The sequence below is a fragment of the Phragmites australis genome, chromosome 20, assembly GCF_958298935.1.
Source record: "Phragmites australis chromosome 20, lpPhrAust1.1, whole genome shotgun sequence".
Classification (NCBI taxonomy): domain Eukaryota; kingdom Viridiplantae; phylum Streptophyta; class Magnoliopsida; order Poales; family Poaceae; genus Phragmites; species Phragmites australis.
The window spans coordinates 22,713,933-22,725,788 of record NC_084940.1 but is presented as its reverse complement, the minus strand read 5'-3'; the positions used below and the strand labels follow the sequence as shown (position 1 = coordinate 22,725,788).

The following is an 11,856-nucleotide window of genomic DNA, read 5'->3' as shown; positions in this document are numbered from 1 at the left end:
AGACCTGGGGTTCGGAACGGAGGCTAGAACCCGTCGGTTCGACTCCATTCAGGAGCATTGCCACTGAACTCTATGCTCGTCCACCATTTACACAGATTTCAAAGTCTAAAATCTAAAAAGAAGACAATTATGTTGCCTCGTCTGCAACAAGTTTAAAAATAGGACTTTTATAGAGCAACTACTGATAGGAAACTGTGAAAAGTAAAACAACAGAAATTACGGATTGTAAACTACAGAAAGATAACTGACTGTAAAGGACAGAGAGAGAGAAGGGCGGTCAATTCCAACTGGCACTAGGGTGGGGTGCCTCACTAACAACCAAGAAGATGCCATGTCCTTGTTGCAGTGTACACGGGTAACAATCCAGGCTGCGAGCAGTAATACCAAAAAAAAGTAGCCGAAAAGATTAATTAAACAAGGAAAAAGGTGAAAAAAATAAAAGACTGGCACCCCACACGCACACACCTCCCACCTACACACTCATCTCCCTCCTTGTCCTCCTCCGTTTCCACCCACCACCAAACACCTCCCCAAGGATCCCCCTTCATCCTGTCCAAGAACACCAGGAAAAGCAGGCAGGGTAACCCAAGAAGATCCAAGGTTGGAATAGGAGCCTCGTTGGAGCAAGAGCAGCAGCATTTGCAGGCTTGATTGCAGTTGCAGTTGGATCAGCAACAAACGGTGGTAGTGGTGGAAGTGGTTGCAGAAGTGTGGGCGTGTGGCTCAAGTCTTTGTCTTCCTTGCTTCGCCACACCACCAACATCTCCACCTGAATCCATCTCCATCTCCATTTGCATCCACCCGAGCCTGCCCATCTCCAACCCCAACCTCCCCTGCACTACAACACAGCATCCACTGCTCTGCTCTGCTCTGCACTGCACGGCGAAAGAGAGAGGGGTTGCAGTGCAACCAAAGAAACCATGATGGTGTGGCAGGAGGAGGAGGAAGAGTGATCGATCGATCAGTAGTTGCGGTGGCTGCTGTTACTCGCCACTGACTATCCTCCTTTCCTTTCACCCCATCTTCTTCTTCATCTTTAATCCTTGCTTCACTCCTCCTCTTTCTCTCTCCTCCCGTGTCTTATTGCCCTCCCCTGTTCTTAGTGCTGCTTGCATTGAGGCAAGAAAGAAAGAGATAGAGAGTGCTTGCTACTAGTTATTGTTGTTGTATGGTCGGTGGCCAAGATGACAATGGAGCACGGCGAGGATTGCAGCGTCAAGGTGGCGGTCCACGCCCGGCCGCTCATCGGCGACGAGAAGCTGCAGGGGTGTAAGGACTGCGTCGCTGTCGTGCCCGGCAAGCCGCAGGTAAAGACCCACCCCCAATTCTGTGCTCTGGCCTCTGAGATGCCATTATTCTTTCCTTCATCGCACGGTTTCCTCCCTATTGGACTGTAAATTATTGTTTGTTTCATGGGGATTTCTTGGTGTGTGTGTGTATGTTTCCCTTTCACTTCTTGCCTTTCTTCCCTTTCTTTTTCTGGCGTGCATGACTCAATTCAGACTATGGATTGACTCAATTCTTTTTTTTTTCAAATGTCTGTATGGATTGAATCAATTCTGAAATACGAATGGTTTGATATTTTCTTGTTTTTACGTGCAATGTTCCGACACAGGTTGACACTGCCTGCGATTTTGAGGATTATATATCTATTTTTCCAAAAAAAAAACAAACATTTTGAGCCAGTGACTCTGTTTTTCCTCGCTGTGTTTAGTCAAGAACAACAGAGCAGAGAAGAGATTAACTGACTATCTCTCCTCCCCCGTTCTTGGGCATCAAGATCTTCCATTGTGTTCCACTTTACAGCCAAAAACTTATGAAAACCAGGAGAAATCTAGGTTGCTTACCCTGTTTTAGGTCCCTGCTTCCCTGGCTTTGATAGAGATGCCCTATTTCTTCTTTTTCTCCACCTTTCCTCTTTTTTTTTGCTCATTAAATTAGTGTAGGTAGTCCTGTTTCTCTCTCCCCAAGTAAAAATTTTGTCGGCAGGACCGTTTGTGGTGTGAAGTTGCGTCCAATCTTAGCTGATGTTCTTGCTTTTCTTTATCTGGGCAGGAATCCTGTCAGCGTCACGCAATTATCACCCCAGGATTTTTGGTCCTATTTCGTTGATCAAATCCTCCACTTTTCTCCACTCCTGTTTCCTTTTTCTTCTTTGAGCAAAATTTTATTTTATTTAACAAAAATGTTCAAGATTTATCAATCTAAACAAAGTTGAAGGATCAACCCTGAGATCCGGCTTAGGTGTTACAGTTGCTTTTGTTTTTTTTTTTTCCCCAGAGGCTCTCCATTTCCAGCTGCCAGCCAGTGTTGTTACCTTTCTTGGGTTTCACACCAATTTCTGTCTTTTGATCTTTGTGATCATTTTTGGCTGAAGCATTTTTTGGTGAAGATGAATGAAAAGTAACTTTCTTTGCTTGCCTCTCATACCAATGATGATGATGAAATGCACATGTTTTTTCCCCTTCTTCCAATTGGATTTCTGTCTATAGTGGATCATGATGATTAGACATTAGATTTGGGCACTTAGTAGCTCCTGTGTGTGTTGGCATTGTGCAGGTCCAGATCGGCAGCCACTCCTTCACGTTCGACCATGTCTACGGCAGCACCGGCACGCCGTCGACGGCGATGTTCGACGAGTGCGTGGCGCCACTGGTGGAGGGCCTCTTCCAGGGCTACAACGCCACGGTGCTCGCATACGGCCAGGTATCCATCAATCATTTTGCTCCCATGTGCCATTGAGCTTGGGAGGACCACCACGTTGAGGGAGGTTAGATGGATGGCAAAAGCCAGCAGCACAGCATGTGGTGAACAGCAATTCTTTGCTTTTTTCCAGCTGTTTGAGCCATGATGATGGGGTGCTCCCAGAACCCCCAAATGCCGATCATGTCGGGCATTGTGTCCAAATCGTTAAGATCCTGATAATTACAGGGGTTTTGAGTTTCTTGTGCACTTGCTCTCAACACAGAGGACGAAATGCTGATTTTTTTTTCTTTTTTTTTTTACAGACTGGGTCCGGGAAAACGTACACCATGGGAACAGCATGCAAGGAGGGATCGCATATCGGGATCATCCCGCGAGCCATGGCTGCGTTGTTCGACAAGATTGAGAGCCTGAAAAGCCAAGTGGAGTTCCAGTTACGCGTCTCGTTCATTGAGGTACAAGAATTATTCCAATTAATTCAATGAAAAACGGCAATCATTTTCTGTCGTGTCTTATGAAACTTTGTTACCCGTTTGTCTGTTTTCGACAGATTTTGAAAGAAGAGGTGAGGGATTTGCTTGATCCTGCCGCCACTATGGGCAAAGTTGAGAATGCAAAAATGTCTGTGCCAGGGAAACCCCCTGTGCAGATCCGAGAGGCGTCAAATGGGGTCATAACGCTAGCTGGATCGACCGAAGTGCATGTCACTACTCAGAAGGAAATGACTGCATGCCTTGAGCAAGGTTCCCTAAGTCGCGCAACCGGAAGTACCAACATGAACAACCAGTCAAGGTTAGCAATTCTTTAGCGTTTTTAGAAGGAAGAAGATTAACCTCTCATGATCCATGACAATACTGTAGAGGAGAAAGTATAAATTCTCCTTCTATGTTTGCCTCTATGTTCCTTCGTTAAATTCTCGCTTTTAAAATATTTATTCTGCTCGAGCACTTTAGAGCACATTCAATCTGAATAGTGTACTTTTTCCCCCACGAACCTTATACTTTGGTTTCGGCATGTAATAGTCGTTCCCATGCCATCTTCACAATCACATTGGAGCAGATGCGCAAAACAGATCCCATCATTACCTCAGATGGAATGCCCATCGAAGAGATGAATGAAGACTATCTCTGTGCCAAACTGCATTTAGTAGATCTTGCTGGATCAGAACGGGCTAAGAGAACTGGTTCAGATGGCCTTCGGTTCAAGGAAGGTATGCTTGTTTCTTGTTTATATAAACCCTGATTCTACAATTATTTTAGTTCCAAACTAAAGGAAATTACTGCCTCGTGTCGTTAGGTGTTCACATCAACAGAGGACTTCTTGCTCTTGGCAACGTCATAAGTGCTCTTGGAGATGAGAAAAAGAGGAAAGAAGGAGCTCATGTCCCTTATCGGGATAGCAAACTCACCCGTCTTCTGCAGGTATAATTCTTCTCGCCAATGCTCAAATGTTACTGATTTCACAATAGTGTTCAGAAAATAGCCACGCCAACCCATCTTTCAGCAGTTCGTATTTTCTCATCTAAAAAAATCAGTAAAAATACCATTAACTTCTCCTGTATCATTTACTTTGTCTATCACAGGACTCCCTAGGTGGAAATAGCAAGACTGTAATGATAGGTAATTCATCTTGTTAGAGATTGTTCAATTTTCCTATCATAATACTTAGAATATATTTGTGAATGCTGATTTTTAGTGATGTTGCAAATTAACACTCCTAGAATTGGCGATTTATTTAAATGTCATTTTGAGGCAATAAACTATTTATTCTTAACTGAAAAAGGACTTAAAAATGCCTTGCTTGAGCTTACATTGACATGACTTGTGTCCATCTTTTTCTCCTGCAGCCTGCATAAGTCCAGCAGATATTAACGCTGAAGAAACATTAAACACTTTGAAATATGCTAACCGGGCACGTAATATCCAGAATAAACCAATTGTGAGTTCGTTACTTCTTGTATCCTCAGAAATATATCTATGTTTTCTTTTCTAAGTTGATTTCCTTATCCAGGGTGTTAATTTTATTTTATTCGATATCTGATGTGCTGTTTACTCCAATTTTTCAGGTCAACAGAAACCCTATTGCTGATGAGATGAAAAGGATGCGCCAGCAGATTGAATACTTGCAAGCAGAACTTGTTTCAGCTCGTGGAGGGGTCGGATCAGACGATGTTCAGGTAAATGTGCTCGACAAACTTAGACTGTAGAATGCATTCACTCACACTAAGAATTAGAATAACAAGACCTCAATTTTCAGGGTCTCAGAGAAAGGATCTCATGGCTTGAACAAACAAACGAAGACCTTTGCAGGAAACTATATGATATTCGCAACCATTCTCAAACTGATCTATGTGAACCTGAAATGCAAGTATGTCACTGAGTCCTTGTTCACGCTTTTGGACATTTAACATTTAAGGACAAGAACACGACTTGCATTTCTTGGTCTTTCATGATAATTTTTTTCACACATAAAAAAGAGAAATAACACAACACGGTGCCTACTTGACATTTGTTTTTTTTTCTCTACAGAACTGCTCTCAATTCTCAAAGTGCTAGAGCTAGACCATTTATATTACTAATTATGCTCCCTGTTTCAGAAAACTTTAAATGGCTTTACCAAAAGTGAAGGGCTCAAAAGAAGCTTGCAAAGTACAGATCCATTTGATGTCCCTATGACTGACTCCGTACAAGGTAATCTCTTAGCACCTCTATAATTTCATCTTAGTATTCAGATGCTTTGCTTTCATTTCAGCATGACTCTAAACATCACTAAGGACACCTCATTTACATGTTTCTTCATGGAGTTATATTTGATTTCTTTAATATCCTATTGATGTTCCCTGCCTCCTGCAGACAACCCTAAAGATATTGAAGATGAGGTAGCTAAAGAATGGGAACACACAATGCTACAGGATAGCATGGGCAAAGAGTTGAATGAATTGAACAGAAAACTAGAGCAAAAGGAGGTATGGAACATCTAACAATAAGAATTATGTTTATGATCACCATGTGTTGACCTTGTAAGTGATGAAATACGAAAGCTAATGTCCATTCTTTGGTGCTAGATTTATTCACTTCTGCATGGCACATGTACAGTCAATGAAATTATGTTAAAAGGTCTTTGGGCTTCTTATTGCTACATATTTTTAGCATTGTTTCTGACAGACCTATGTTCACCTCCACATCTTGCACCATAGTGTATAATGATCTTAGTATATGATACTTGTTGGGTTCCTGTGATCCTGTCTGACCAGTAAAGCAAAACTTTGTAGACGTAAAACAGGAAGTGAATTTTCAGAAGTAAATAAAATAAAAAGAATTACACGAATGTATTCACCTAAAATGTTATGTTAATATATTTACCAATAAAACGACTCTCATACATACAAGATAATTTTAGAGTTCTTCTTTAAATTTTCTTAAAGCTTACTTTGAACTGAAGTGCATCGTCAAATAAGTTGCGAGGGTCATTAATTGTACCATTTTTATTCTAGTAACTTGAAAGTGCAAACTCTTTGTTGTGCTTTCCGAGAAACTCACAAAAAATTTATCAAACACTCTGCAGTCTGAGATGAAAATGTATGGATGTGATACAGTTGCACTTAAGCAACACTTTGGAAAGAAACTTATGGAGCTTGAGGAAGAGAAAAAAGCTGTACAGGTCTGTCAAATTATTCTATCGTACCATATGATATCATCAGGGAGTTTCATGTTTCTAGCCCTTGCACACGGATACTTGATCTTACAAGAAATTCTGAACAATTTCAGCAAGAGAGGGACAGATTGTTGGCTGAAGTTGAAAGCCTAAGTGCTGATGGCCAGACGCACAAACTGCGAGATGTTCAACTGCAGAAACTAAAATCCCTTGAAGCACAGGTGAATAGCACTTCAGAATGCATTTAAATAAGTTTTACCTTGTTTGAAACTTGTTACTCAAAAAATGCTGGCTTGCAGATTCTAGATCTTAAGAAAAAGCAGGAGAACCAAGTTCAGATTCTGAAGGAAAAGCAAAAGAGTGATGAAGCTGCTAAGAAACTGCAAGAAGAAATTCAATTTATAAAGGCACAAAAGGTTCACTTTCCTTTCTCATCTCGTCTATAATTTTGATGCATTACTTGTTTCAACATTTGTAAGTGACGATAATAATATTTCATTTGCATTAATCCAATTGTTTATGTTGTCAGGTTCAACTACAGCACAAAATCAAACAGGAAGCAGAACTGTTCCGGCAATGGAAAGCTACCCGTGAAAAGGAACTTCTTCAGGTATGAATAATCATTTGTAGTTAGTGAAATTAAATGCTAAATTATTTTTCAAAAATGTATAACAATCAACACAAGCATCAGGTAAAACTGATTTGACCATATCTACTTGGAGATCACCCACTCTTTGATCTCCAGTACTTATATAATGCTTTTGTTGTACTAATTTTTTTTAAAGATCAAGTTTCTTCAGAGATCTGAAGATCATTTTAAGAAGCATGATCCTCACATTTTGTTTTATAAATACAGTTGCGCAAGGAGGGGCGGAGAAATGAGTATGAACGCCACAAGCTTCAAGCGCTTAATCAGAGGCAGAAATTGGTCAGTTTGTCTTTTAAAGTTGAATTGCGAGAAAAGAAATGCTGTTCTGTCAAATTTTGTAAAAAAAGCAAATGAATGGAAAAAAAAAAACTATTGAGCCTTTACTTTCTAGAGCACTTGTCTCGTTTGGCATAGATGCTTTCTAAATCCTTTCTTCCATATTTCAAAATTTTCGTATTTTTGTTCTAACTGCTGGTGTCTGCACTTTTTTTTTCATAGGTTTTGCAAAGGAAGACTGAAGAAGCTGCCATGGCTACGAAAAGGCTGAAAGAGATACTAGAAGCTAGGAAATCTTCTTCCCGTGACAATTCAGGTATCTTTCTCTGGATCATGACATTATGTATTTGCGTATAATGAAATACTTTCAATCTAAAAGTTCATTTGTTCTCCTTTCCTCCAAACATAGCTGGCACAAATGGTACCTCTCCAGGCTCTCACGTAAGATCTATCTGTACCTAATCAAAATTTCTTAAGTTTATTTACAACATATCCCTTAAAGCATTCTTGATATAACACAGATGAGTGAGAAATTGCTGCAAAAATGGTTGGATCAAGAACTTGAAGTTATGGTGCATGTGCATGAAGTCCGCAACGAATATGAAAAACAAAGTCAACTGTATGTACTCTACTTTTATTGTCTTTTAGGGATTTATAACTTTTTAATGCATTTTTCATACAAAGTAATAAAATTTTGGTCATTCAAGGCGTGCTGCGCTTGGTGAGGAGCTTGCCATTTTGAAACAAGAAGACATAATGGCGGGTGCGACTAGTCCTCAAAGAGGAAAGAATGGAAATTCTAGGTAATTGTTATCTTCTTTTCTATTTCATAAATGAGGTATCCCTTGCTTGTAATTAATTCACATAAGAAAAGCACTACACATTTACACTTATCAAGATGTCCAATCCAGTCCTCAAAATGTGATTTCATAGTATTTACTCTGCATATTGTATCTGAAGTTACAATTAGGACATATAAATACTAATGCATGTTTGTCTGCAATTTTCTTTCTCAGGACAAATACCTTGTCACCAAATGCAAGACAAGCTAGGATAGCATCACTTGAGAGCATGGTGACAATCTCTTCAAATACTCTTGTTGCGATGGCTTCTCAACTCTCAGAAGCTGAAGAAAGAGAGCGTGCCTTCTCTGGGCGTAGTCGTTGGAATCAACTGCGGTCAATGGGGGAGGCAAAGAGCTTACTGCAGTACATATTTAATGTTGCTGCTGATGCAAGGTAATCTTTTTGTTCTTTTGGATTCTTCGTTTAAAATTATGACATGATCTATCCTTCTGGAAGTTCTCAATCAGTAAAGCTAGGAAAAAGGAAATAGATCAAAATTGAGTACCTGATGTTTTTCTAAGAATCTGATACCACTTTTAAAATAGAAATGACGACCTGCTCTCTTGTTTTTTTTCTTTGTCATCTATTATAGCAACATCTCTCCTGCCTGGACTTTTGCCTACCTAGTAAAACTAGACCTTAGAAATGCTACTTTATTTTTTCATTAAAAGTGTTATAAATATTTATGTTAAGAATATAGTCTTTATCCATTGTGTATAGGCTAAATCATTATGTATAAGTTAGATTGCTAAAGTTTTTATCTTATACTTCTATATATTACTTTCAAGAAGCTGTTATTTTTAATACGATAACACAGCTAGATTTTTCTAAACACGCAGCAACACATCCCATTTGGCCCACCCATCCTTCCCGATCAACTCGTCGGTTTTTCTCTGGCCGGCTCCCTCTCTCTCTCCCTCCCACGCGCTCGGCCGAATCCCTCCGTTGCGTCAACATCCTGCCCGGCCGGCTCCTCCTTCAACTCCCGCTCTCGGCTCCCATGCCGGCACTTCGTCTGCCGCCTCGGCTCTCTTTAAGTTCGTCTATCCGTGCGAGTCCACATGTTCCTTGGTCAATTAGTTGATTTCTTTCAAGTCATTATTGATGCAACTTAGCCATTTAGATCTTTTTTTAGCTTTAGTGACAACTTTGTTTGTTATCTTACTACTCGCCATCGTGGTCTAGGGCATTCTTGTGTCGTCTTGATCCTTCTATAGCTTTAGCGACAACTTAGTTTGTTGTTTAGCTACTCGTCATCGCTTTGTTGCAATTCTCGATCAAGGACATTCATTTGTTGTCATCGTCACGACTACTCATGTGCTTCATATAGCACTTCTTCAGCCTGATTCAACGGGATTAAAGGCTCCACTCTACAGCTTTGAAAAGATAGTTTTTTGATGTATTAGTCTAAGTTTATTACTTAGTGTCATCTTTTTCAAATGCAACGTTATTGCATACATTTTGCATTTGAGGGGGGTGTTAGGAGCATAGAGTTCTTATTTATTACGTATATATTAGGTTACTAGAGTCCTTGTTCTGGACTCCTCATGTACTCTATATATTACCCTCAGGGGCTACTACTAAATATAAGTTGCTATTTCTAACAGTTTCAACAAAAGAGATGCTTGCAGATTTCGTTTTGGTGAAACTTTGTTAATATTTGAAAATAACCACATTGCCTCAATCTTTTTACCTGAACGAGTGATTCTTGCAAATCCAAGTCCTGTTCATATGTTTTGTATTGAAACAATGAGTGATAATTCTCTAAACTATTGAATCAGATGCCAAGTAAGGGAGAAGGACGTGGAGATCAAGGAAATGAAGGAACAAATGACAGAGCTTGTGGGCATTCTCCGTTACAGTGAAACACACAGAAGAGAAATTGAGAAGCAGCTCAAGCAAAGAGAGCAAACAGCTGCAATGGCCACTACACCTCCGGTGCGATTTCTCTCAGCACAAAAAACGTACATGAAAGAAACTCTAGTTAGCATTGGGATGACAATTCGATGATTTCAACCAATGTCAATGTGCAATCAATATGTACGTTTTTTGTGTGTGTGTGTGGTGGGGGGGGGGGGGGCATTGCCACTCTGCCATACAATAGATGGACAAACTGACATAACTTTAAACAGTGACTCACTTTAATCCTGTTAATATGATATAAAACTAACACTGAACATGTGATATCTAAAGTTACTAAGAAAACTCCACTACTTACAGAGAAGTGGAAATGGCTCGGCGAAGCACTCTGCTGATGATCCCAACACACCACTGTCCCCTGTTGCCGTTCCTGCACAGAAGCAACTGAAGTACTCTGCTGGAATTGTAAATAGTCCCAGCAAAGGGATTTCTGCATTCAACAAAGAGCAACTTAAGGTTCTATATTAATGTGTGATCTCCTTTTCTCCTTGATCATCATCCTGGTCTCACACTCTCTAATATTGTCATTGACAACATTCACTGCAGATGGTTCCTATAGCACAGTTGTCTGTGGGGAAGAAAGTTTCGATAGCAGGGCAATCAGGAAAGCTCTGGAGATGGAAAAGGAGCCATCACCAGTGGCTACTGCAGTTCAAGTGGAAATGGCAGAAGCCCTGGAAATTGTCTGAGATGATCCGGCACAGCGATGAAACACTCTCAAGGGCTAGGCCCAGACCTCAGCTTCTTCCTCATAAACCTCATAGAGTGATGTGAAACAGACTTTTTCTTATTGTCTCAGCATGAACTGACACTGTTTGGAAACCTACACAGCTAACTACCTGCACAAGGTAACAATGCAGCTAAGAGTTCATGAGATCTCCTTCGTGCTTGTTTTTACTTGGCCACGGGATCGACAAGTATATGTTGATAGGTTGACTCTTGTCTTTGGATGTAAATTTCTTGTGGTATAAAGTGTTGTTGAAGTAGGAAAAAAATAGTGAGTGGGTGGGTGGGTGAACGAGCGAGCGAGCATTCTTTCATGCAAATACTGAGGACAATGCTTAATGTTTCAGCCTTCACTGACGGTGAGATGTCATTAGTTGGTGTTCTTCTACATAAAGATATCTGTCAGCGGAAGGCGCCTTGTAAAGTCTTTCTGGTGCTGTCGTGCTATAGATTTGTATGAAGGATGACCGTAAGTTTAATGCTTTTTGTGCTTGAGTGGTGTTTTTTTCCTCTTCTTATGTTTGTTGGTACTAAAGATGAGAATTAATGACATTGGCTTGGTTTGTTAGGAGTATTTTGATGTAATACTGCAGCTTGTTCCCCTATATCAGTCCACCCCTTCTATTGTGTAGTACTGATTGTTGACCAAGTGTGAAAACTGGAGCATCTTCCATGAGCAACGTGTTTCTGAAATATCAGCAAGCAGAGCAGCAGTTCTGTTTCTGGCAACATATATATTTCAGCATGTTCATGACTCATCCAACAGGGCAAATAATTGTTTTCAAGCCACATGTGCCGAAGTGCATCAAGATCCTGGAAGAATCTTTCATCATTTACTTTGCAGACGCCTTTCATGTTTTTTCTACTGTTCAACAAGCAATATTCATGACTCATCCAGCAGTGCGGATATTTGTTTGCATGTCATATGTGCAGAAATGCGTCAAATCTTAAAAGAACCTTTCATTTTGATGTGTTTTTCACCGTTCAACAAGCAATGTTTGCCCTGTCGCGCTTGTTCTTAACTGTTGGGATCAGTGGAGAAATCCCGGATTCATAGTGCTTTAAGACATACTTGGACTCAAT

At 40.3% G+C, this 11,856-nt stretch overlaps 1 protein-coding gene across 1 annotated transcript; it reads left to right on the top strand.

Annotated features, from left to right (window-relative positions):
• The first annotated feature begins 458 nt into the window (after positions 1-458).
• LOC133901146 (kinesin-like protein KIN-4A) lies at positions 459-11,347 on the top strand. Its single transcript, XM_062342410.1, has 25 exons — positions 459-1,307; positions 2,560-2,706; positions 3,009-3,158; positions 3,254-3,495; positions 3,726-3,913; positions 4,000-4,124; positions 4,286-4,322; positions 4,550-4,641; positions 4,769-4,879; positions 4,960-5,070; positions 5,300-5,393; positions 5,556-5,668; positions 6,268-6,363; positions 6,471-6,578; positions 6,657-6,773; positions 6,887-6,967; positions 7,214-7,285; positions 7,505-7,598; positions 7,692-7,723; positions 7,804-7,901; positions 7,990-8,085; positions 8,299-8,520; positions 9,909-10,065; positions 10,348-10,503; positions 10,594-11,347. The coding sequence occupies exons 1-25, from the start codon at positions 1,185-1,187 to the stop codon at positions 10,819-10,821; spliced, it is 3,090 nt and encodes a 1,029-aa protein (XP_062198394.1). The 5' UTR covers positions 459-1,184; the 3' UTR covers positions 10,822-11,347.
• The last annotated feature ends 509 nt before the right edge of the window (positions 11,348-11,856 follow it).